General features: G+C 38.6%; 1 protein-coding gene across 4 annotated transcripts in view; it reads left to right on the forward strand.

The window, feature by feature from the left end:
* Positions 1-24,422, forward strand: part of ern2 (endoplasmic reticulum to nucleus signaling 2) — a 95,563-nt gene that overhangs the window by 3,591 nt on the left and 67,550 nt on the right. The window contains exon 1 of one of the 4 annotated variants that reach the window (XM_073060917.1): positions 9,952-9,999. The exons of 2 other annotated variants lie outside the window; for them this stretch is intronic. In XM_073060917.1, coding sequence (XP_072917018.1) covers positions 9,967-9,999 — 33 coding nt within the window. In that variant the 5' untranslated portion in view covers positions 9,952-9,966. Of the gene's footprint in view, positions 1-9,951; positions 10,000-24,422 lie in introns of those variants that run through there. One more of the 4 variants, XM_073060918.1, reaches the window with a different exon arrangement.

A 24,422-nucleotide genomic window follows, 5' to 3' on the forward strand; every position in this document is an offset into this window, starting at 1 on the left:
GTTAGTATCCGTTACCTTTTGTAGGATTTTCCATTCAAGGGCGTTGGTGTTTCTATACCATGTGATGCAGCCAGTCAATATACTCTCCACTACACATCCATAGAATTTTGTCAAAATTTTAGATGTCGTGCAGAATCTTTGCAAACTCCTCAGGAAGTAGAGGTGCTGCTGTGCTTTCTTAATAATTTCACTTGCGTGTGGCCCAGGGCAGGTCCTCTGAAATAATAACACCAGAGAATTTAAAGTTACTGACTCTTCCCAGCTTTGATCTTCTGATGAGGACTGGCTCATGGACCTCTGGTTTCCTTCTCCTGAAGTGAATAATTAAGTCCTTACTCTTGTTGACATTGAGTAAGTGTTTGAAAGAGTACAGAGAAAATTTACGAAGCAATTACCAGGACTTGAGGACCTAAGCCATAGGGAAAGGTTGAATTGGTTAGGACTTTATTCCTAGAGTGTAGGAGAAAGAGAGGAGATAGGGTAAATATAAGCATGCTTTTTACACTGAGGTTGGATGAGACTAGAACTAGAAGTCATGGGTTCCAGGAGAAAGGTGAAATATTTAAGTGGGACATGAAGTGGGAACTTCTTCACACAGAGGGTGGTGGGAGTGTGGACTGAGCTGCCAGCAGAAGCGGTGGATGTGGACTTGATTTCAACATTTAAGAGAAATTTGGATAGGTATGTGGATGGGAGGACTGTGGAGGTTTATGGTCCAAGTGCAGGTAAATGACACTATGCAGAATAATAGTTTGGCTCAAACTAAATGGTTCAAATGCTCTGTTTCTGTGTTCTATAACTATCCAGAGCAGTAGAAACTACATTACGTAGCACGTTAGTCTCAGAGTTTTCCCTTAACTCCCATCAAGTAGCCCCTCAGCCTCTGATGCTCCAAAGAAAGCAGTCAGTTTTCCAACCTCTCTTATGGCTAAATAACAACACAGAAACTGTAGGAATTGCTCAGGCGCCATGCATCTGTGAGGAGAAAAAGAAATGTAATGTTTCATGCCAATAATTTACAATTAGAACTGGGGAAGTTTGGAATTATGATAGTGATAGGATAAAGACCAAGCGAAACTGAATGATAAGTGAATACAGTAGTGGCTGCTGAGGCAGGAAAAGGCTTGCTAATCACAACTGATCTTGTGTGGAGGCAATGAATGAAAATAAGAGAGAGAAAGTAAAGGAGGAAGCAATACTGGAGCAGTGTATTAGAGCATAAGGAACAGGAGCATGAGATGTCCAATCAAACCACTGAGTCTGCTTTGACATTCAGTGAAGCAATGTAGTTTCTGGAAGTTTGAAATGGAGGTAGGGCTAGGTTATTTGGTCCACTACTGCATCACAGCTCCAGAGACCTAGGGTCACTCCTGTCTTCCATCACTGTCTGTGTTGGGTTTGCACAGTATGTTCTGCCTAAGGCTACATGTGATTTCTCCAGGGACTCCAGTTTCTCCCTAGATACCAAAAACATACAGGTTGATGGGTCTACTAAAATTGCCCCTAGCATACAGATGATTGATTGAACCTAGGGGGAATGGATGGGAATGCAGAAGAGAATAAAATGGCTTAGGGTAGGATTAGAAATGGATGCTTGATATTTGGAGTGATTTTGGTGGATATCTCTCTTTAACTTATTAATTTATGTACTAGGGTGTGTAGGTCCTCCTGAATGCCGACATTTAAAGCTGTTGCCATTAAAAATAAAAGCACTCTGCTTCATTGTTTATACTAAGTGGAATGATATCACACTTTCTATGTTATAGAATCCACTCCCTCGTCCTTCCACATTCATTTAAGCTACCTACAGCTACCAAAAGATTGCATCCTTTTTGGCATTATACACTCAATCCCAACCTATTCCAGCTGCAACCATCTGGGAACTGGTACCGCAGCATAAAAGCCAAGACCAACAGGCTCTGGGACAGCTTCTTCCACCAGGCCATCAGACTGATTAATTTATGCTAATGCAACTGTGTTTCTATGTTATATTGGCTATCTTGTTGTATATAATATTTATTATAAATTACTATAGTTGCATATTGCACATTTGAACAGAGACTTTTTATTCTTCATGTATATGAAGGATGTAAGTAATAAAGTCAATTCAATTCACTGCCACCTAGATCTGTGCTATCAGTAAACTTAATTCTATCATCCAAATCACGAGTGTAGATTGTGAACTGCTCGTGCTCCAGTACCAATCCTTCTGGAACCCAGTCTGAAAAGACATGTTCATTTTTATGCTCAGTTTTTTTATTCTACATATCAGTTCCAATGTCATTCACTCAAAATTTGTTTCATAATTACTTGTTGCGGTACTTTATCAAAGACGTTTTGAAAGAGCAATTATACCAAAACAGCCATTTTTCGTTATCTATCCTGCTAGAAACAACCTCAAGAAATCTCTTAACTGATTTGTCAAACTATTTTCATTTCATTAAACTAGTGTATGTCCATTCAGCTTAATTCTATTATTATTTTCTAAATGTCCTATTATCACTTCCTCAGCAACAGATTCCAGCAATTTTCCTACAACTAATGTCAGGCTAACTGAGTGACAAATACTTTCCCACTCTTGTAATAGTGGGGTTATACTAATTACCTAGTAGGAAGCTATCCATTATCAATGCAGTCTTGGAAATTACAAGCTGGTCTATCCAATGGCTATAAAGATGTCTCATTCACTATCCCAGGATGCATGTGATAGAAACATAGAAAACCTACAGCATAATACAGGCCCTCCAGCCCACAAAGCTGTGCTGAACATGTCCTTCTCTTAGAAATTACCTGGGGTTACACATAGCTCTCTATTTTTTTGAGCTCCATGTACCTATCCAGGAGTCTCTTAAAAAAAAAACCCCCATCATATCCGCCTCCACCACCATCTCCGGCAGCCCATTCCACACACTCACCACTCTACGTGAAATAAACTTATCCCTGACATCTCCTTTGTACCTACTTCCACCTTAAAACTGTGCCCTCTTGTGCTGGCCATTTCGACCCTGGGGAAAAAGCCTCTGACTATCCACATGATCAATGTCATCAGATTCTGAAGATTTATTGCCTTTCTATATCATTAGTTTCTTCAATTACTTTTGTTTAAACAAATGGTGATTTATTTCTCTTCATCCGTTCTTGACCCATAGTTCTCTATTGATTCCCTTTATTTCTAAGAGATTTTCTATGTATTCTGTGAAGATAAACACAAAATACTTTATCATTTCTTTATTCCAAAACAGAATTTCTCCCATCTAAGTCTATAAAGAATTTTGATTATCTTTTGATAATCTTTTACTTTTTTACATATTTGTAGATAAAAGCATAATGTTGGGAATACTCAGCAGATAAGGCAACATAGAACACAGTATGGGTCCTTTGGCTCATAATGTTATGCTGACCTTTTAACGAACTCTAGGATCAATCTAACGCTTCCCTCCTACATAGCCCTCAACTTTTCTATTATCCATGTGCCTAACTAAGAGTTTCTTAAATGTTCTTAGTATATCTGCCTCTACCACCACCCCTGGCAGGGTGTTCTGAGTACAGGTACTCTCAACTTTGTGTCTGTATGCTGTCTATAAAAAGTTCTCATCTCCACCCCCTTGGAAGTTTTCGTGTTTTATTCTTTTACAACATTGAATCACAGTGGATTTAGTTTGGCTTCTTTTGACAGGATCAACAGAAAAAGACTCTTTTGTGTCAAAGTGAAAACAGATCTCTGCAAAATGATCTAAAATAGTTACAAGTATAAAACACAAAATAATTGATGCTTAACTATTCACCCCCTTCAAGTCAGTATTTAGTAGATGCACCTTTGGCAGCAATTACAGCCTTGAGTTTTTGTAGATAGGTCTCTATCAGCTTTGAACATCTGGACTCTGCAATTTTTCCCCATTCTTCTTTACAAAGCTGCTCAAGCTCTGTTACATTGCACGGGGATCATGAGTGAACAGCTCTTTTTCAAGTCCAGCCCAAATTTTCAATTGGATTCAGGTCTGGACTCTGACTTGTCCGATCACATTAACTTTGTTATTTTTAAGCCAGATCTGTGCAGCTTTGGCTTTATGCTTGAGGTCATTGTCTTGCTGGAAAACAAATCTCCTAAGTCGCAGTTCTCTTTCAGACTGCATCAGGTTTTCCCTTTATTTTGCTGCATTCATTTCACCCTCTATCTTCACAAGCCTTCCAGGGCCTGCTGCAGTGAAACATCCCCACAGCATGCTGCAGCTATCTCCATGCTTCATGGTAGGGATGGTGTGTTTTTGATGATGTGCAGTGTTAGGCTTACGCCAAGCATACTGTTTAGTCTGATGGCCAAAAAGCTCAATTTTGGTTTCATCAGACCATAGAGTCATCTTACAGCTGACTTCAGAATCTCCCACTTGCCTTCTGGCAAACCCTAGCCAAGATTTCATGTGAATTTTTTTCAACAGTGGCTTTCTCTTTGTCACTCTCCCATAAAGCTGCAACTGGTGAGCACCCGAGTAACAATTGTATGCACAGTTTCTCCCATCTCGGCCACAGAAGCTTGTAACTTCTCCAGAGCTGTCATAGGTCTCTTGGTGGCCTCCCTCACTAGTCCCCTTCTTGCAAGGCCATTCAGTTTTTGGGAACAGCAAACTCTAGGCAGATTTACAGCTGTGCCATATTCTTTCCATTTCTTGGTGATTGACTTGGCAGTACTTCAAGGGATATTCAGTGACTTGTAAATTTTCTTGTATCCATCTCCTGACTTGTGCTTTTCAATAACCTTTTCATGGAGCTGCTTGGAGTGTTCTTTTGTCTTCATGATGTAGTTTTTGCCAGGATACTGACTCATCAGATACAGCTGTAATTTTACGACTATAGATTGAAACACCTTGACTGCGCGCAGGTCTCCAAAAACAATTCTCAATTTAACTAATATGACTTCTAAAACTAATTGGCTGCACCAGTGATGATTTGGTGTGTCATTTTAAATGGGGGTAAATACTTATACAAACAATTATTTTGTGTTTTAGATTTGTGATTAATTTAGATCACTTTGTAGGGATCTGCTTTCACTTTGACATGTAAGAGTCCTTTTCTGTTGATCAGTGTCAAAAAAGCCAAATTAGATCACTGTTATCAATGTTGTAAAACAATGAAACATGTAAACTTCCGGGGGGGGGGGGGGTGAATACTTTTTACAGGAACTGTATATATATATTTTTTTTAACTTTTCTTTGACATACCTTCTACAGTTTCCTCCACCTTAAAATAATGCCCCCTCATATTAGCCATTTCTGCCCTGGGAAAAAGTCTCTGGCTATCCACTTGATCTGTGCCTCTCATCATCATCTTGGGAGTAAAGCATTGTAAATTTTTCAAATACTTTTATTTGTTTTGATGTTATGTGGACATCACTGCTTGTACCACCATTTAAAACACATAGTGCCAGATTAGGTTTGGATTTCAAATTTGCTTCCTTGGAAATTGTAATGTTTTTTCCAACAATCTTTGAATTTTGTGGTCATCCTTACTGATATTAGTTGTTAATTCAAAATTTATTTAATTACTGAAATTTAAATTCTACAAATGTTATGTTTGGATTTGTACTCTCTCAATTCATATTTGTTATATTTCCAACTTCTTACATCTCCTTATGACAGAGGCAATTCAGCTTATTGAAGATATGCTAACTTTCAGATCAATGCCATTCCACAACATATTTCTCCGTAACCTATTCTCTCATAAACATCTGTTAATTCCCCTTGATTTTCTTACCATGCACCTGCATTATTGGGAACTTGCAGTGGCCAACTATTCTACCAACTAACTTCTCATGGAATAGGAGAGGAAAGGGAACAAACCCACAGGAAAAATCTGAAAGCTACACAGCACTGGATCTATTATTGGACTCGATAGCCAGTAGCACTACTTGCTGCACCTGTGTGCTATAATCTGATCAGCTTAACAGTTATTCTACTGTATTTCAGCAGTGTTGCAACAGCCTTGTCTTTAGTACTTGATTGCTGGGCCTTGCCAAGGTTGGGAATATTATTGGAGGTTTGATCTACGCAGATTGGGGGACCACTTCGTCGAGCACCTACGCTCCGTCCGTCACAACAGACAGGACCTCCTGGTTCCCACCCACTTCAACTCTGCCTCTCATTCCCATCTAGATATGTCCATACATGGCCTCCTCTACTGCCATGATGAGGCCAAACTCAGGTTGGAGGAGCAACACTTCATGTACCATCTGAGTAGCCTCCAGCCTGGTGGTATGAACATTGAATTCTCCAATTTCTGGTAATTCCCTCCCCCTCCCCCTTCCCCTTCCCCTATCCCAGGTCCCTCTCTGCCTCTCTCCCCTTTCAACTTTCTGCTTCTTTATCTCTACAGTTCTTTCATGCTTATCCCCTCCCCCTCCCCCCTTTATCTTTCCTCTGATTGGTTTTCCACCTGGCGCCTCTAGGCCCTATCCCCACCCCATCTCTATTACTGGGCTTCGGCCCTCTCTTCCCCCCCATTCCTGATGAAGGGTCTCGGCCCGAAATGTTGGCTACTCTTTCCTCACGGATGCTGCCTGACCTGCTGAGTTCTTCCAGCGTTGTGTACATATTATTGGAGATATCTTCTGTAAGTTGTTTAACAATACATTCGGGGTGCAGTGCTAATTTTTTAGGTTCCGGAGCTGACAAAATGCTTGTCATTTCCCATATCCTCTCTCTATATATGTCACACCCAATTTGTGTACCTGCTCATTTCATGTACTGAGCAACTTCCTTGCCCCACTCATGTAATGGGAGCAGGTACACAAATTGGGTATGACATATATGAATAGGGTTTCTTATAATGTCAAGCAATAAACCAAGATGTAAGAAATATATGAATTCCAGAGCTCCACAGAAAAATAGTGATAGTTAAGACATTAACAATATTATAGCCTATCACTACATTTCAGTGTATAACTGGTACAATAAAATGTATAATGCTTAATTTAATAATATGACAAAGTATTACACGGATGAACTCACTAATTATCATAAAATATAATTATCAAGCAAGTAAAGAAAAAGATGGTAATCATGTATTTTACCAATTTAAAAGTAATTACATACTTACCAAATACCACCATATGAGAAGTTTCACAATAATTTCCACAAAGGGTCAGGCATAATATGTGTTTGGGGGTTTGAAACAACTCTTGTCCTGGTGTCATCTGCTGATCTGTGGTACCACAGCCATGTTGTGACTTATGGCTCAGGATTCCACTGAACTAGAGGAGGTCTGTGTAATTTAACAAACATAAGTGCTGATACATGATTTATGAGAATTCTTGAGTGTTTTATTGTTATTATCAAGTTCATGTGACTGAATCCTCTCTCTCAGCAGTACTAATAAGAATAACTTGTGAATAGCTTAGTAATGGGCGTAAATCTTGGGGGTGTGGCGTCCACGTTCTTGCACATAATCTCTGAAGGCATTTATTACAGAGGAAGAAGAAAGCTTAAACCTTTTACAGAGAGATGATTTTGCAGCTTCTCCATAATTAGGCGGTATTTCAGCAGGCCAGTTATCTTTATCAAGGACACGCATTTCATTTAGAAGGGATTTATACATACTTTGAGGTGTAGAAGTTTGAGAACCTTTCAAGGATGTTGCCGTGAACATACGGTGCTGCAAATTGTTTGTAAGACTAGTAAGAAACTGTAGATAATTAATGGAGACAATTTTGTTGCTGCTTGTTAAGGTAATTTCTCCAAACTTCCCCTTTTCAACTACCTCTTGAGCTTCTAGAGTTTTTGTACCAGGTTGCTCTTTCAGTCCATGCAGTGATCTTATGCTCTGGTGGATCAGTTTGTCTGCATAAACAATCGTAGTAGTGCGTTTCTGTAAACACTCCGACAGTAAACCAAGTTCATGCAAGGTGTCATACATTAGAGCGAAGTCCTAGGTTTTTCTGTCACTCCCAGATCTTGTTTCATCCTTCATTGCTTTTTCAAAATGAAAACACTGTGCTTCATAATTTTGCCACACTGCTGAAACTGTTCGAGACAGGCAAGATACCCATCTGGTGCCCAGAACATGGTCTATTTTGCAAATTTGTTGTTCTAGTTGAGAAGCACATTCAGACAGTTCCTTTTGGTTCAGAGGTGATCTACTGTGAATAGAGTACAATTTTTCCATAAATGATGGAAAATGATTTATTCCAGGAACTTCTCTCACCGAATCACCTACTGCAAGTTCTAATCTGTGATTAAGACAGTGCCAAATTATCTCATCAGGGTAATGTTCCTTGAGAATTGTAACAACACCATATTTGACACCAAGCATTGTGCTCGCCCCATCACTAGCAAATGTTACAAGGTTCTGTTTCAAGTAAGAGTCATCAAACCCATAGTTATTGAGACAGTTCAATGGATGCTTAGCAATAGTTGCAGCTTTCTGATCAGGCAATTCAATTAGGGGATCACCTTCCTTATCAGTTTCACATTTCAAATAAACTAATAGGGCCGTCTTAATGCTCAGGTTTGTTGATTCATCAATGAGAACAGAAAATTTGCCATTTATCTGCTTGATATGCTGGCAAATTTTCTTTTTCATATTAATAGCTATGTAATGAATTATCTCTGTAGCACTAGTGCGGGAGTGCAGTCTATTTCCAATGTCAATACCATTTTTTTTTAAAGTTCTAATAAGCCAAAGTGATCAGAGTGTGGTCTGTCATTCTGAGCTAAATAATACACAGAACGAAAAATTGAACAAGTTGCCTTTAGATGCGAAGCATTCATGGTAGCATTCATGGTGCCACATAATTTTCCAAGAGCATCTTTACTAGCTATATTTTCAACACTTAGAGTAGCAGTGTGAGCTTTTGATAGTTTGTGATCAACAATTTTTTTTCTGAGAGACTTCAAGCATGTATTTCGATCGGCTCCATAATAGGATACTTGGTACATCTGCCATGCCAATTCTCCCGTGATCTTTTAGTTCTTGAGGCTGTAGCGCTTTACATAGCTAGCCAACCATCCCTTACTAGCCTTAAACTCCTTCCTCTCGCTCTCCTCAACCCCCTCACAGTTGTGCTCATAGAGACTAAGTGCTTTTTCACTCATAATTTTCCCATCAACAGGGATATGCTTCTGTCACATGTCTTTCAGCCACAGACTTAATGTTTTCTTAAGCTTCATCAACACTAGACCGGATAAATCCATAACCGAAGCTTTTTCTCTTCGTTTTGACCCTCCATCCACACTGAAATGGTGTTTTCCTCCTCCGAAAATGGAGCTTTTCTAAAACGCCCTCCAGAATGTGTAATTTTGAAAGCACTGAGATTTGAAAACGCTGAGGTAACCGGAGATTTCTAAAAATGCTGTCGTGATGTGCTGGAACAGATGGTGGTGGCAGCGCGGCATTTCATTGTTTTCTTGAACACAACCTAACAATTTCAGAACAGATGGCAACGAGACTGAAGCCTGAAGAGTTAGAAATGTACTCACCAAATACTTTGACCCATAACTTACTGAATAAATAAGTATACTCACTTTGCCCTGTTTTCTGTCCTTGCTTGTATGAAGGTGGTTTACCTATTTATACAAGTAATTCTCTGACAATAGATGTATAACAGCCTAATGTAACATTGTATGGAAATACAAGATAACACTGATACAGACATGTTTTATACATTTAACAAGGTGCTTTATTAATGCAACAGAGTTAGTCAGTTTTTCAATGTTCGTCGTCAGCCGGGTCATGCTGTCCGTGAACTCCCTGTCGGTTGCCTCCATACGCTCTGGTATTTTTTTTTAGTTTTAAGTCCTCCTGCGTGAGAGCCAACAGCTGTCCCTCATTTGGAAATTTCTTTTTAAGTTTTTCTAGTCTGTAACTGCACAAACACGCATTTTCACAACAAGATTTGACACCAAACATGTCGCTTGTTTTCTGTAGATGTGTCCTGCGCAGCCCAGTAGGAGGAGATTCGCCCAGATACCCGTTTTAATGTGGACGGAGGTATTTTCAAAAACGCTTGGTGTAGGTGCCTATCGTTTTTACGTGAAACCGGTGTTTTCAAAATTATCTGGTCTAGTGTGGATGCAGCCTCAGTCTTTGCAAGCACTTTATCACAAACCAGAGAGACCATTTTTTGCCATTGTAGGGGTAGCACTAACACTTCCACGAATTTCAGCTTCTTTCTGCTTTATTGTGCAAATGCTCGATTCGTTCTTACCGACCTTACATGCCACTTTTCAAAGATCCAAGATTGTTATTTTCCCGGTGAACAATGCTCAAACAACGAGTGCTGGAGAGAGTCTGAGGATCTGTGAAATGCCGGGAGGCTACAGCAGGGTATGCTGGGACAACGGGTTGAGCAAGGAGGAATTTCACAAAACAGTCACAGCTCCAGGATTTCACCAAAAACAATCAAATATCCTAATGTTATTAGTGGTATTTTCCCCACCAGCCACCACCCCCTCTCCCCAACCCCTGCTTCTGTAAAATTCCCTCTATTTAATATGTGGCCATTGTTAAATTCCCCGCTTGTTTATTTTGACTTTTTTTTTTACAGAGGTGCTGGAGCGGAGCTCCGGCAGCACTGCACCCCTGAAAACATTGCCATTCATGATTTGGTATTGTAGAACTATGGGACTTTGATCTGAGCTGTTGTGAAATCACTTATCTCTGTTCCATTGATAAAAATGCAAAATATTTTAGGCCAAGCCTGCCAATAGTATGGATGTACTCAGTAGCAGTGCTCATGCTAGGACTGGAGTAGTGAAAAACAGTTCTTTTATTGCAGTTGGTATATAACATCAAATGGATGCCTGGCTTTCAGTAGCTTGATCTGTGTGTGGTTTTTGTGTTCTGGAAAACCCCTTTCTAAGGTTTTTCTCCTGTTCAAGTTTTGGATCTTTACTTCAATATTGGGAGCTGAGCTTTTTCGTCCTGTTTTCTGACATAATCCCTGACTTCAAGAAAACAGTCACAATTACTGTTGTGAAGTAAAGTACTCTGAGGCCTCCATTGGTCAGGGTCGGCCATGGATGTTGCATCCTAGCTGTCTGTGTTTGATATATAAGCCAGGGCAGTGTGATATGGAGAACAGGCTACCCCTCTCCATGTATCTAATGAATCCAAAGCAACAGCAAAGACCGATAAAGCAGCATCTCAGGAGTTGCCAGTCAGTGTTGAACTCAACATAGGACAGCCTAAGGGACACTATACTTTTCCCTGGGGTTTACCCCTGAAGCCTTGCCCATGTGTCGGTAAAGCCATGTGACACAAGGCAGCAGAGGTTTGAAATCAGACTCTTCATTCTAGATGAGTTGCCATTACACTTAATGAGTCACTTCTTCCTGAAGTGACTGGTTCTAAGGCACCAGTAACCCATCTTTGCCTCTTCTGCTGTTAGTAGAAACAGTTTTGCTGGGGTTTGTAGCTAAGCCACACATGAAGGCCAGGAGCTAGACTTGGTTGTCAGAAGCTATTCGAGATGCATGCCAATAGGTAGTGGGAGCTTAACACTTATCCCCACTATCTCTCACCCACCCACCCCAGCTATGACAGCCTTAAGGAACCAAGGAAAGTACTGCAGATACTGGAAATCTGAAATAAAACCTGACAATTTCTGTTGCGAGAGAAAGAGTAAATGCTTTATGTCATTAACTGTTCATCAGTATTTTTCCAGCATTTTCAGTTTTTAATCCATGATCGTATGTTTCTTTCAATGATAAAATTGAAAGATGAAGACCCAGTGCAGGAAATTGGTAATATTTTGATGGGTAAGCAAAATAGAAATACTAATCACTGGTAATTAGAGATGCCAATTAGAAATGCCTTAGTGTTGTACAAAAAAGTTGAAAACCAAAGAGTTTGACAGTTTTGAGGTTGTGAAGTATGAGATTCAGAGACAGTGGTTCATCTTGAATCCTATTAATTTGGACTCTATAACAATGTTAAATGAAATGCTAAATATTAGCATAGAAATGAAAACTTTATGTTGCATCTAAAAACAATGGAATATTGTTTCCAGCAAGGCAATCTTTAGCACACAATGCCCTCCTTTTCCTCGGCCTCAACATGAAAATCTCCCATCTCCTTATGTACATAGCACATAATTTAAACTGTTGCTTTTTTTTTGGATGCAGCTAGAATTTGTGGTTACTCAATAGCTGTCTCCACAAAACATTAGTCAGAAGGCTGTGCATTGTACTTCATAATCTTCTAAAGATATCATTAGTGCCACTCTGCACTGAGGAACCATAGATCTATCAATTAGAATTACAGAGAAAGAGAGATCTCAACTAGCATTAGTATAAGAGAACTCCAAACGTATCAAACTGAAGTTTGTGAGAGTTTTTTGTATGCAAATTGGCTGCCTATTTGTTAAAATAGTATCTCTAGTCCAGAAATACACAATGGGTAAAGAACTTAAAGTCCTTTGTATTGAGCTAAAAAAAATATGCAAAGGATATGGGAGCACCTTGGTTGCTACAAAACGAGACATGCAGAAGAGTGTGCTAATGTTCATGGAAATATAAAAGTTTACATTCCATCATAACATTTGGAGAAATTACATGTAACTAATGAAGTTACAAGATCATACAGCAAAGGTCCTTCAGCTTATTGTGTCCACTCCAATCATCAACCATTCCATTACACTAATACCATTTTATTTTATTTATGAAGTAAATCTGTAAAAAGGGGCCTGTATCATTTATGGTGGCCGTATTACTAGTGATTTGTTATTAAAAATGGCCTCCAAATCCTTTTAAGAAAGAAAAAAATATTTTTTATTATTTGGAATGATACAATTCATATAAATACATATTACTATTGCATCATATGATGGAAATCTATTTACGTAGATGTTAATTTTCTTGTGAAAAGAACACAGGTTTCAGCCCAGAATCATATAACATGGATTGTATGGCCTGAGCATCCCTAAGTAGGGAAAAGAATAAATAAGTCTTGATTCATGCCACTGACCACTGGGTAGGGATATATGTGTGAGATGAAAATATGGCTGGATCACCTATGATAATGCAGCTAACCAATAACCTACCAATAATCATTGTCAAGTCTTCAAACCCATAATATTGTGGGGAACTGTGTCCAGACTTTGAAATGGCAAAGCAGACACTTAATTTAAAATCAGTTAGTTATAAATTGCAACCTTACCAGTGTCGGCGTGAACAATTAGCAAGTTGGAGGAAAACAAGCAATAACAATTTAGCCTGGTGCAGGATTGTTGGATCATGCACTGTGGGCAATCTCAGATCTCTCTGTATTCTAGTTCTCCGTGTTCCTAGAACAATAGGTTCTCCTGAAATGTTATTGTTCCCTCATATTGGACCTTGTGCTTTGACAATATCAATAGGTAAATTTAATGTCAGAGAACTGAATATAATATACATCCTGAATTTCTTCTTCTTTGCAAACATCCACGAAAACTGAGGAGTGCCCCAAAAAATGAATGACAGTTAAATATTAGAAACCCAAAGCCCCCCAGCTCCCCCCTCCCATGCATAAGCAGTAGCAAAGTAACCACCCCCCACCAAGCACTCAAGCATGCAGCAAAGCATCAATAAAGACACCGACATGTTAGTAACTCAAAGAGTACTCGTTTACCTGATAGTCGGCATACCACAGGCTCTCTCCCTAATAAGGGAAAAAGAGATGTCCCCATTTCACATCAAGAGGGGAGACATAACAAAGTCTGCTGCATCGCTTCTTCTGAGCTCTGTGCCCAAAGAACACAGGTCTCTGGGCATACAGCCAGCAGCCAGCTCTCTGCTTTTGATCTTCCATCTCCCATGATGCATCAGGCAGCGGTGACACTGGCCTTGAATCCGCCTGCCTCCAGAACGACAGAAATCTGATACCCTGAAGACACGCTAGTCATCCAGGTCGCATCTTTGGCATATTGAAAAGCGGCAGGTCGTGAGGCCCCGAGAGCACGTCCCATTTCCACAAAGAACCGAAGTTAGCGTGTAACTCTAGGTCAGGGTCTTCAAAAGAACCCTGAAAAGGAAAAAAAAAAGATATCAAAGATAGAAGTAGAGCTGTTTTCAAAGATGCAAACAAAGGAGTTGCTGTTAGGTGCCATCATCCTAAATATTAAAACAAAGAATAATACTTAAACAATCATTGTTTCATAAATATGGATAAAACATTTTGCCAAGATTGACTGAACTCTTTCATTCTGTCCTGTATTGAATCCTATCTTTTCCGGTCTGTGTATTCCCCATAAATCCTAGTTCGTATTTAGCACCCCCTTTTGTGACACATTAAATGAAGAAAGAAATTAAAATGTGCATACTGTGTCCCTCAAGGACATCTTATCTGTTTCCAACTCTTTGTAAATTAGCTGATTTGTTCAAAACTGTTGAATGAATCAATGAATGCCATCAGGAGGCAAGGCTCTGAACTCTGCAATTCCTGCCCTAAATGTGTCTGTCTGTTCAGATCCTCATCAGAATCCACCTCCTTAATTAAGCTTCAGGTCATAGAGTTATTCAGCATAGAGAAAGGTCCTTCAACCTATCTCATTTATGCCAACCTTGCCTATCTATATCCTAATCCCACTCTTTTACATTAATTCGACACGCCTTTATGCCTTGCTGATTTGATTACCTGTCAAAATACCTCTTAAATGTTGTCACTCTTCTTGTCTCTGCCATCTCTTCTGATAGATACCAATACTGTGTGAAAAATGTGCCTCTCAGATCCCCTTTAAGATTTCATCCTTTGACTGTAAATGTATGCCCTCTGGTTTTAGACACCTCTAACATGGGGAATAGACACTGGCTCTCTATCTATTTACGCATTTCTTAATATTTTGTGCCTCTATCATGTCACCTCTCAGTCTTCTTCCCTCCAGGGAAAACAGATTTAGCCTATCCAGTCTCAAGACTTCCAATCCAGGTAACATTCTTGTAAATTTTTCCTGAACCTTCTCTATCTTAAACACATCCTTCTTATAGTGTGGTGATCAGAACTGCACATAGTGCTTCAAGTACAGTGTAACCAATATTTTGTCCATTTGTAACAAGATGTTCTAACTCTTAAACCCACTGCCTTGGCCAAATCAAGCATATCATACATCTTCCTCAACACCTTGTCTACCGGTTTATCCATTTTCAAAGGACTGTGTACTGTCTGTTCAACAACACTGATGTTGCACAATACTGTTTTTGTAGTGTAGTTGCAAATTATATTGAATGGTATTCCTTGAAGTGTCTTAAGAGGTGTGACTATGTTAAACACACTATATAAATGCAATCCGCAACAAGCCAGGGGAACTTGGGGGATGCAAACTATTAGTTTTTTAAAATTTCAGCCTGGAGTAGGCTCTACTGGCTCTTCGAGCCACACTACCCCAGCAATCAGCAACAAACCTGATTAACCCTAACCTAACAAGAGAATAACTGCAGATGCTGGAAATCCAAGCACACACACAGATTGCTGGAGGAATTCAGCAGGCCAGGCAGCATTTATGGGGAAAAAGTAATCAAGTCGATGTTTCGAGCGAAGACCCTTCATCAGTCCTGGTGAAGGGTCCCAGCCCAAAATGTCGACTGTTAACTCTTTTCTCTAGATGCTGCCTGGCCTGCTGTTCCTTCAGCATTTTGTGTGTGTTGCTAGCCCTAACCTAATCATAAGATGACCAATTAATTTCCCCAATACATCTTTGGATTGTGGGAGGAAACTGGAGCACATGGGAGAAACCCATGCATTCCATGGGGAGAACTCCTTACAGAACGGTGGAGGAATACACCTCTGAACTCCAGAAAGCCCAAGCCGTAATAGTGTTTCACCAACTGCTGTGCTTCTGTGGCTCCCTACTCTGCTGCATCTGCAAACATAATCATTATAAAATCTCAAAGCAAGCCTGCAGATGCTGGAAATCCAAAGCAACATACACGAAATGCTGGAGGAACTCAGCACATCAAACAGCATTTATGGAATAAAGTAACAGTTGACATTTCAGGCTTTCTTCAGGACTGAGAAGGAAGGGAGAAGATGTCTGAATAAAAAAGTGGGGGGGGGTGGTAGAAGGCTATCTAGAAGGTGATGGGTGGGAAAGGTAAAGGGCTGGAAAAGAAAGGATCTGATAGGAGAGGAGACTGGACAGGATTTATGTAGAAGTTATTTTCTTTTCCAAAGCTTGAAGTGCCTCAGCACCCTATATTTGGGAAATGAATAAATCCATCCCAATTCCTGCATCAGATATTGAACAGTGGATTGTTAGATGAGAATATAGGTGAAACAGTGGTGAAATTGGTATAATCAAATAGTCTGCTTAAAAGTCATTGTCATGGCTCAAATATAAAGAGTGTCACCTTGGACACAATCCTGGAGGATGCTAGCCCTGTAAATTTTTCTTTAACATGACTTGGAATTGAAATGCATTTAGTTGAAGAAATCCTTATCATGAGACTGGGTTGATGTAGAAATCCAACTGGTTCATAAATCTACTTTAGGACAAGAAATCAAAATTAGTCGTCCCAGCATAGACTGTATGTGGCTCCAGAACAACAGAAGTATCCTTAGCTATTAGCCACTCTGGGGTAAAAAGTTAAGCTATTCAGTTTAAGGGGATTTCAGTGTAGAAACCTCTGATTACATCATTTTTATGCTATGAAAATATTGAAAAAAGATGCCTGCTAGATTGTTTCATTACATGTCCTATGAATTCCAGAGGGCCTCTAAATATATATCCTTTGTTTCCTGGTAGATCTATTGCAATGAATTTTTGTCATTAATACCCGACCTGTCATCATTCAAATTCTAGGTCTGTTTGACTTTCCCATACTGTATATAGCAACAGGAGTATGTTTTCAGTCCCTTGCATCTATTTCTCTATTTAATTAGATTAAGATTAAACTGCATCCTAATTCTTTATTTCTTTTAACATCCAGGACTTAGCACAAATCTAATATTTTAAATGATTAATTGAGGTGGCATCTATAGCACTTTGTGGAAGGGAGCTCCATTACTTCTACATTTTTATAGAAACATTTCAGATCTTTATCATGAATGATCTAGGTGTTAAATTTACTTTCTCTAGTGAAGATTATGCTGCCATTAGATTAGCTTTCTCCAGTTAGTTATTTACAGAATCTTAAATCCTTCATTGAAATCTTCACTTCTGTTTAATTAGATTTATTTATATAATCGCATAATGTAATCTTGGGACCCTGGTGTCACTTGGTGAATTTCCCCTGAATTGTCTCCAAAGCACTTATACCGTTCGAAGGTGCAGTGCCCAGTATCAGTGTAGTGTAGCAACATTTTTTCCCTTCCGATTTCTAGTGCTCTAGTTTTAATGTGTAAAATTCCATTAAGTTTATTGATTTTTTTAAGTCTTTTTGGTATATTATAGTGATTAATTTACATGGACCCTAAAATTCTTGAATATCTTGTTCCTAGCTTACAAGCAATATATATTGAAAGATTATGGCAGATGAAAAGTCATTCCAGTGTAACATAATGCATGATGAGGCATCAGTTAAGATCCTTGTCACAGTCTTCGTTGTGTACATACTCATTTCCCTACAATCTCTTTGTTACTTCCTCAAATATTCATTTAGACATGACCTACCTTTTATAAATCCACATTGGCACAGTAATCAGCTGAAATTTCACTAGCTATTTATTCACTGTGTCCTAAATTATAGATTGGAATAGCTTCACAAACAACTGTTGTTAAACTGGACTGTCTGCTGGTTTGTCTCCTTTATGTATCACCACTATTAGTTGGGTAATTCTTAAATCACTAAAGCAAAACAATAATCACTTTAGTTAGGAAATACTTTCCTTTTAATATGGTATGAGTTTTCAAAAAGTAAAATGCAAATTAATTCGGGGGTCTGTTTCAAAGTTCTTAGTTCAGCTAGCCAAATCTTGGGGATATGGGCAGAAGTAAATGCATAAAATTTTGCATAAAAGTACTTGATTTTCTGATGATTTTAATATAATGTTTAAAATATGAAAGAATTGTTTTAAATGAAGTTTCCATTGCGTCATTTCTGAAAGTGATACTAATAATTTTTGTCCTTGAGCCAGGTATGGATGTAGTACACTGCTGATATTGTTTTTAACCAAGATTAATATTTTTCTAGTAATTAAAAGTGCACCATTTGAATTGCATGTGTTGTTTAGCATATTGTTATTTCCCCAAAATGCCTTGTTAATAATTATGAGATTGATTTTGCTTTTTATTATGCATGAGAGACTGAAAACCTTACAATGAACAATTTATCAGAGTAAATGACTGATCACTTTTTAAAGTTATGGAATTGATGATCATCATCTTGAGCTGTGCTGAGGTACAAAGGTCAAAGTGATAGTCTAGTGCTATATTACTTTAACTCATTCTTCAAAGAAAAGAGAAACTTACAGTATGGTTGAATGCAATAAAGTTGTTAATAATTGTTGCACAATATAGTGACAAGAAACAACATCATACACACAATTATCTTCTTTGTATGTGCTGTGATTCACAGACATTACTAGTTAGTTGCCAGAGGTAGCATGGAATTGAATCGCTAAATGGGTGCCGCTTTTTAAAAATTGGCACTTATTTCCAAGTATCTTCCATTACATTGAGAACTCTGCTTGCATTCATTGTTTGAGCATTTTGAGTCATCATGAGATTGTGAAAGCTGCTGCATAAATAAAAGGCATTCTTTTACTTGGGTTCTATTCAACATCTGACTTAAGGAAGATAATTGGATGATTTAAATTCACCTTGTCTGGGATTAAATCAATGTTCCTTTCCTCAAGTTACAGAAAACAATTCAAAATAGTTGAGCAGGCCACAATTTCTGATAGTCTAAAGTTCTTATCTATGTCTTTTTTTCCCTTAAATCACTTTTAAATATGTTATGGATTCTGTAATGCATAATTCTTCAGTACTGATTATTGCAATTTTTCGTTAGAGAGGTTTTACTTAAATGCCATCTGATTGGATCTGGAATAAGAGTGATTATAATGGACTATTGTATTCTGCATTCTGGAACAAACGGACTATTACTGTGTATTATGTTCCAATTATGTTGTACTTGTTAAAAGATGGCCCTAGTGGATTCTTGCCAAAATGGTAACTAACGCTGAAAGTCCAAAGTAGGTTTACTATCATAGTACATATATGTCACTATATATACTGCCTTGAGGTTCATTTTCTTGTTGGGATTCACAGTAAATACAAAGAAACAAAACTGAATAAATGAAAAACTACACAACAAGGATGGACGAACAAACAATCAATGTGCAAAATACGGCAAACTGCAAATACTGTACAAAAAAAGAAAAAGAACTAACTAATTAATAATAAATAAATAATAAATATTGAGGAACACAGATAAAATGCTGGAGGAACTTCGCAGGCCAGGCAGCATCTGTGGAAAAAAGTACAGTCAACGTTTCAGGCCTGCTGAGTTCCTCCAGCATTTTGTGTATGTTGCCCAGATTTCCAGCATTTCGAAATTTTCTCTTGTTTGTGGTTTGATAAGTATTGAGAACATGAGTTGTAGAGTCCTTGGGAGTGAGTCAGTAGGTTGTGGAATCAGTTCATTGTTGGGGTGAGTGAAAGAGCCTGATGGTTGGGAGGGGTAATAACTGGTCCTGAACCTGGTGGTGTGGGACCTGAGGTTCCTGTACCTCCTTCCTGATGGCAGCAGTGAGAAGGGAGAATGGCCTGGTTTGTCAAGGTCCTTGATGATGAATGCTACTTTCCTGCCACAGAGCTTCTTGCAGATCTTTCTAGATGGCACTGGCACTGGCTATACACTGTGATATTTTGCAAGCAGCTTGCAAAATACTCATATGAAAGACTAATTGTGGGGTGATACTGATTACCTAGAGGCAAATGAAATCACTACTTCACTGAGACAGGAAGCTGCAATGCATCCTTGATTTGTGGAGCTACTGATAAGTTTGTGGCCTAAGGTAGAAGGAGTCAATTTTAGAAAACCTAGCACATTTATTTTTCAACATAGTCCCCTCCTACATTTACACACTTAGTCCAGTGGTCGTGGAGCATACGGATCTTGGACCTCCAGAAAGTGTCCACAGCAGGGGTGATTGATAAGTTCATGGCCTAAGGTAAAAGGAGATGAGTTATACAGCTCTCGTTACATGCACATGCAGTTCAACTCTCAGTGATTATGCAGAACGTTTGAAGTTAATAACTCATCGGGGTGATTGATAAGTTTGTGGCCTAAGGTAGAAGGAGATGAGTTACTAACTTCAAACGTTCTGCATAATCACTCAAAAGAGTTGACCTGTATGTGCATGTAACAAGAGCTGTATAACTCATCTCCTTCTACCTTTGGTCACAAACTTATCAATCACCCCTTGTATCTTGCTATCATTTTGTTTATAATTAACAGAAATTGCCCTGCCATTCTCCACCTTACTTTGCTTTATACTCACTTAAACAAATAGCCTGACTGGTGGTATATCATAAATCTTCTTGTCATTGCTAGCATCCAGATGGTCAATGATAGAATAGCAATTGTTAATTCAGTACCTTTGTCCAATACTGTAAAAGACCAGAAAATTATCCTTGTGTTTTATTTGCCTGCTAAATTCCAGCAGTTTATACTGTAATTCATATAAAACCTAGTCCATATCCTATTTTTCTTTCTGGATTTTAAACCCTACACTGATAGGATAGATGAAAACAAGATTGGGCTTGCCTGTTGTGCTGCTTCCCATAAAGTGACCATCTTGTTAATATTGTTGAGGAGGTTGCTTGTGAATAATGGTGATTTGGTCAAACAAGGAATGGGTGGTACCACACATCTGCAGTAAGTAATTGGGTTTGTGATCAATGTTCCCTCTAATTTTTAGTAGTCAGTGTGCACAAAAAGCTTATGTTGTGCAAATTTTTTTCCTGTGACAAATGTATATGCACACTTAATGCACATGGCACAGTTTATGGAGGTTTCTACAAAATATTTGACATAAAACTGCACAGAATAACAACAAAATAACATACATATTTAAGTCACTCGGTTATTTTTTCTCTCTCCTGTCTTTGGCATTTACCCATTCTTTGTAAACTCTATCTAGACTAATAGAACTTATATCCAATTGATAGCATTTGATTCTTATTAACATATCCAAATGACATTCACCTAAATGGTTTCGCAGCTTGTTTTTGAGTTGATTCATTTTGTACACCATCCAAATGCAATTTACTTGCCAAATGATGCTTCAAAAAGTCAAGTTTCCAAATATCATCCCACTTCTTTCCACTAACAAATTCTCCAGCAATTTTTGCATCAGGACAATACAAACAGATAACTCCTGTTTCCGTATCATACATACAGTTGAAGTCAGAAGTTTACATACACTTAGGTTGAAGTCATTAAAACTCATTGTTTAACTACTCCACAGATTTCATATTAGTAAACTATAGTTTTGGCAAGATGTTGAGGACATCTACTTTGTGCATGACACAAGTAATTTTTCCAACAATTGTTTACAGACAGATTATTTAACATTTAGTTGACTATATCACAATTCCGGTGGGTTGGAAGTTTACAAACAAAATCAAAAGAACTCAGCCAAGACCTCAAGAAAAAAAAATTGTGGACCTCCACAAGTCTGGTACATCCTTGGGGGCAATTTCCAAACGCCTGAAGATACCACCTTCATTTGTACAAACAATAGTACGCAAGTATAAACACCATGGGACCACGCAGCCGTCGTACTGCTCAGGAAGGAGACGCATTCTGTCTCCTAGAGATGAATGTACTTTGGCACGAAAAATGCAAATCAATCCCAGAACAACAGCAAAGGACCTTGTGAAGATGCTGGAGGAAACAGGTAGATAAGTATCTATCCACAGTAAAACGAGTCCTATATCGACATAACCTGAAAGGCTGCTCAGCAAGGAAGAAGCCACTGCTCCAAAACCGCCATAAAAAAGCTAGACTACAGCTTGCAAGTGCACATGGGGACAAAGATCTTACTTTTTGGAGAAATGTCCTCTGGTCTGATGAAACAAAAATTTAACTGTTTGGCTATAATGACCATTGTTATGTTTGGAGGAAAAAGGGTGAGGCTTGCAAGCCGAGAATACCATCCCGACCGTGAAGCATTGGGGTGGCAGCATCATATTGTGGGGGTGCTTTGTTGCAGGAGGGACTGGTGCACTGCACAAAATAGATGGCATCATGAGGAAGGAAAATTATGTGGCTATGTTGAAGCAACATCTCAAGACATCAGCCAGGAGGTTAAAGCTCAGTCGCAAATGGGTCTTCCAAATGGACAATGACCCCAAGCATACCTCCAAAGTTGTGGCAAAATTGCTTAAGGACAACAAAGTCAAGGTATTGGAGTGGCCATTACAAAGCCCTAACCTCAATCCAATAGAAAATTCATGGGCAGACCTGAGAAAGCGTGTGCGACCAAGGAGGCCTACAAACCTGACTCAGTTACACCAGTTCTGTCTGGAGGAATGGAACAAAATTCCAGCAACTTACTGTGAGAAGTTTGTAGAAGGCAACCCAAAATGTTTGACTCAAGTTAAACAATTTAAAGGCAATGCTACCAAATACTAACAAAGTGTATGTAAACTTCTAACCCACTGGGAATATGATGAAAGAAATAAAAGCTGAAATAAATCATTCTCTCTACTATTATTCTGACATTTCACATTCTTAAAATAAAGTAGTGATCCTAACTGACCTAAGACAAGGGAGTGTTTTCTAGGATTAAATGTCAGGTATTGTGAAAAACTGAGTTTAAATGTATTTGGCTAAGGTGTACGTAAACTTCTGACTTCAACTGTTAATATTTCTCATAGCTGAACATTCATGACCTCATGAGCTTTCGGTGTAGCAGTTTCTATTATTTTGTTAAGCCATTCAACTTTAAACAAATTTGCAGTTCTTTTGTGCTTTACGCCCTTCACTTTTGAATTCAACATGGTGAATCAATATTTTTTTCAGTAAAAACTTAGTAGGCTATCTACAGGATTTGAAACAGATCTTTGTAAAGTTTACGATATAAACACTGTCCGCCAAAGATGGCTGCTGCCCTGATGCAGCTGTACAAACTGGAACAGGAAAGATGAGGTGATGTGAATTAGTGACGTGCATTGTGGTATTTGAAAAACCGACCAACTAGTTAATTGAAACATTTAGCTAAAAGATTATTTTCAATAGGTATAATTATTAATTACTACATTATTTTAGGTAACTAACCTTTTGTGCGTTAATTAATTTCCTTTGTGCACTGGTTGAAAAACGTGTGTGCGCACGCACACGCGCACAACTTAGAGGGAACATAGTTTGTGATATAATGGAGGATGGGTGGGGAGCAATGGTGAGAAAAAGAGGGAAAATATTATTCAAGCAAAGACAGTGTCAATTGTTAAATTAGATTTGAAGCAAACTCCTAAAATTATGCATGTATTTATTGTGTTAATTTATTAGATGTGGAAACCCAGTCTCTGGTTAGTACAGCAGTTGTTTTAGAAGCATGTAATGGTTCGTGTGCATCTGTTACAAAGTTTTAAGGAAGTTCTGTTGGTAAAAACAACAAATAGTTCATATCATTGTTTACTTATAAATCTCAAGGGAATTTGTTTCTGACCATCAGTCTGTTAGGTGTACCACTAAATGGCCATTTGAAAAAGTTCTGGATAGATTATGTAATGTCCCTGGAATAATTAAAATGGGGCTCTATTTTAAATCATAGACCACATGACCATAAGACATAGGAGCAGAATTATATCATATAGCCTATTGTGCCTGCTCCACCATTCCATTATGGTTGATTTATTGTCCCTCTCAACCCCATTCTGCTGCCTTCTTCCTGTAACCTTAACACCCTTACTAATCAAGAGCCTATCAACCTTCACTTTAAGTATACCCAATGACTTGGCCTCCACAGCTGTCTGTGGCAATGAATTCCACAGATTCTCCATTCCTGGTGAAAGAAATTCTTCCTAATCTCTTTCGTAAAGTGGCATCCTTGTGTTCTGAGGTTGTGCCCTCTGGTTCTAAACTCCCACACTCTCGAAAACATTTTTTCCACATCCACTCTATCTAGTCCTTTCACTATTCAATAAATTTCCCCCACCCATTCTTCTAAACAGATCCATCAAACCCTCCTCATAAGTTAACCCTTTCATTTCTGGGATTAATTCTTGTGAACCTCCAATGCCAGCACATCCTTTCTTAGGTAAGCGGCCCAAAACTGGACACAATATTCCCAAGTGTAGTCTGACCAGTGCCTTACAAAACCTCAGCTTTACATCCTTCCTTTTATATTCTAGTCTTCTTGAAGTGAATGTTAACATTACATTTGCCTTCCTTACCATCCACTCAACCTGCAAGTTAACCTTTAGAGAATCTTACATGAGGTCTTCCAAGTCCTCTTTATTTTTTGCTTTCTGAACTTGCTCCCATTTTGAAAGTAGTCTACACCTTTAT

Source organism: Hemitrygon akajei, chromosome 11, assembly GCF_048418815.1.
Source record: "Hemitrygon akajei chromosome 11, sHemAka1.3, whole genome shotgun sequence".
Classification (NCBI taxonomy): Eukaryota; Metazoa; Chordata; class Chondrichthyes; order Myliobatiformes; family Dasyatidae; genus Hemitrygon; species Hemitrygon akajei.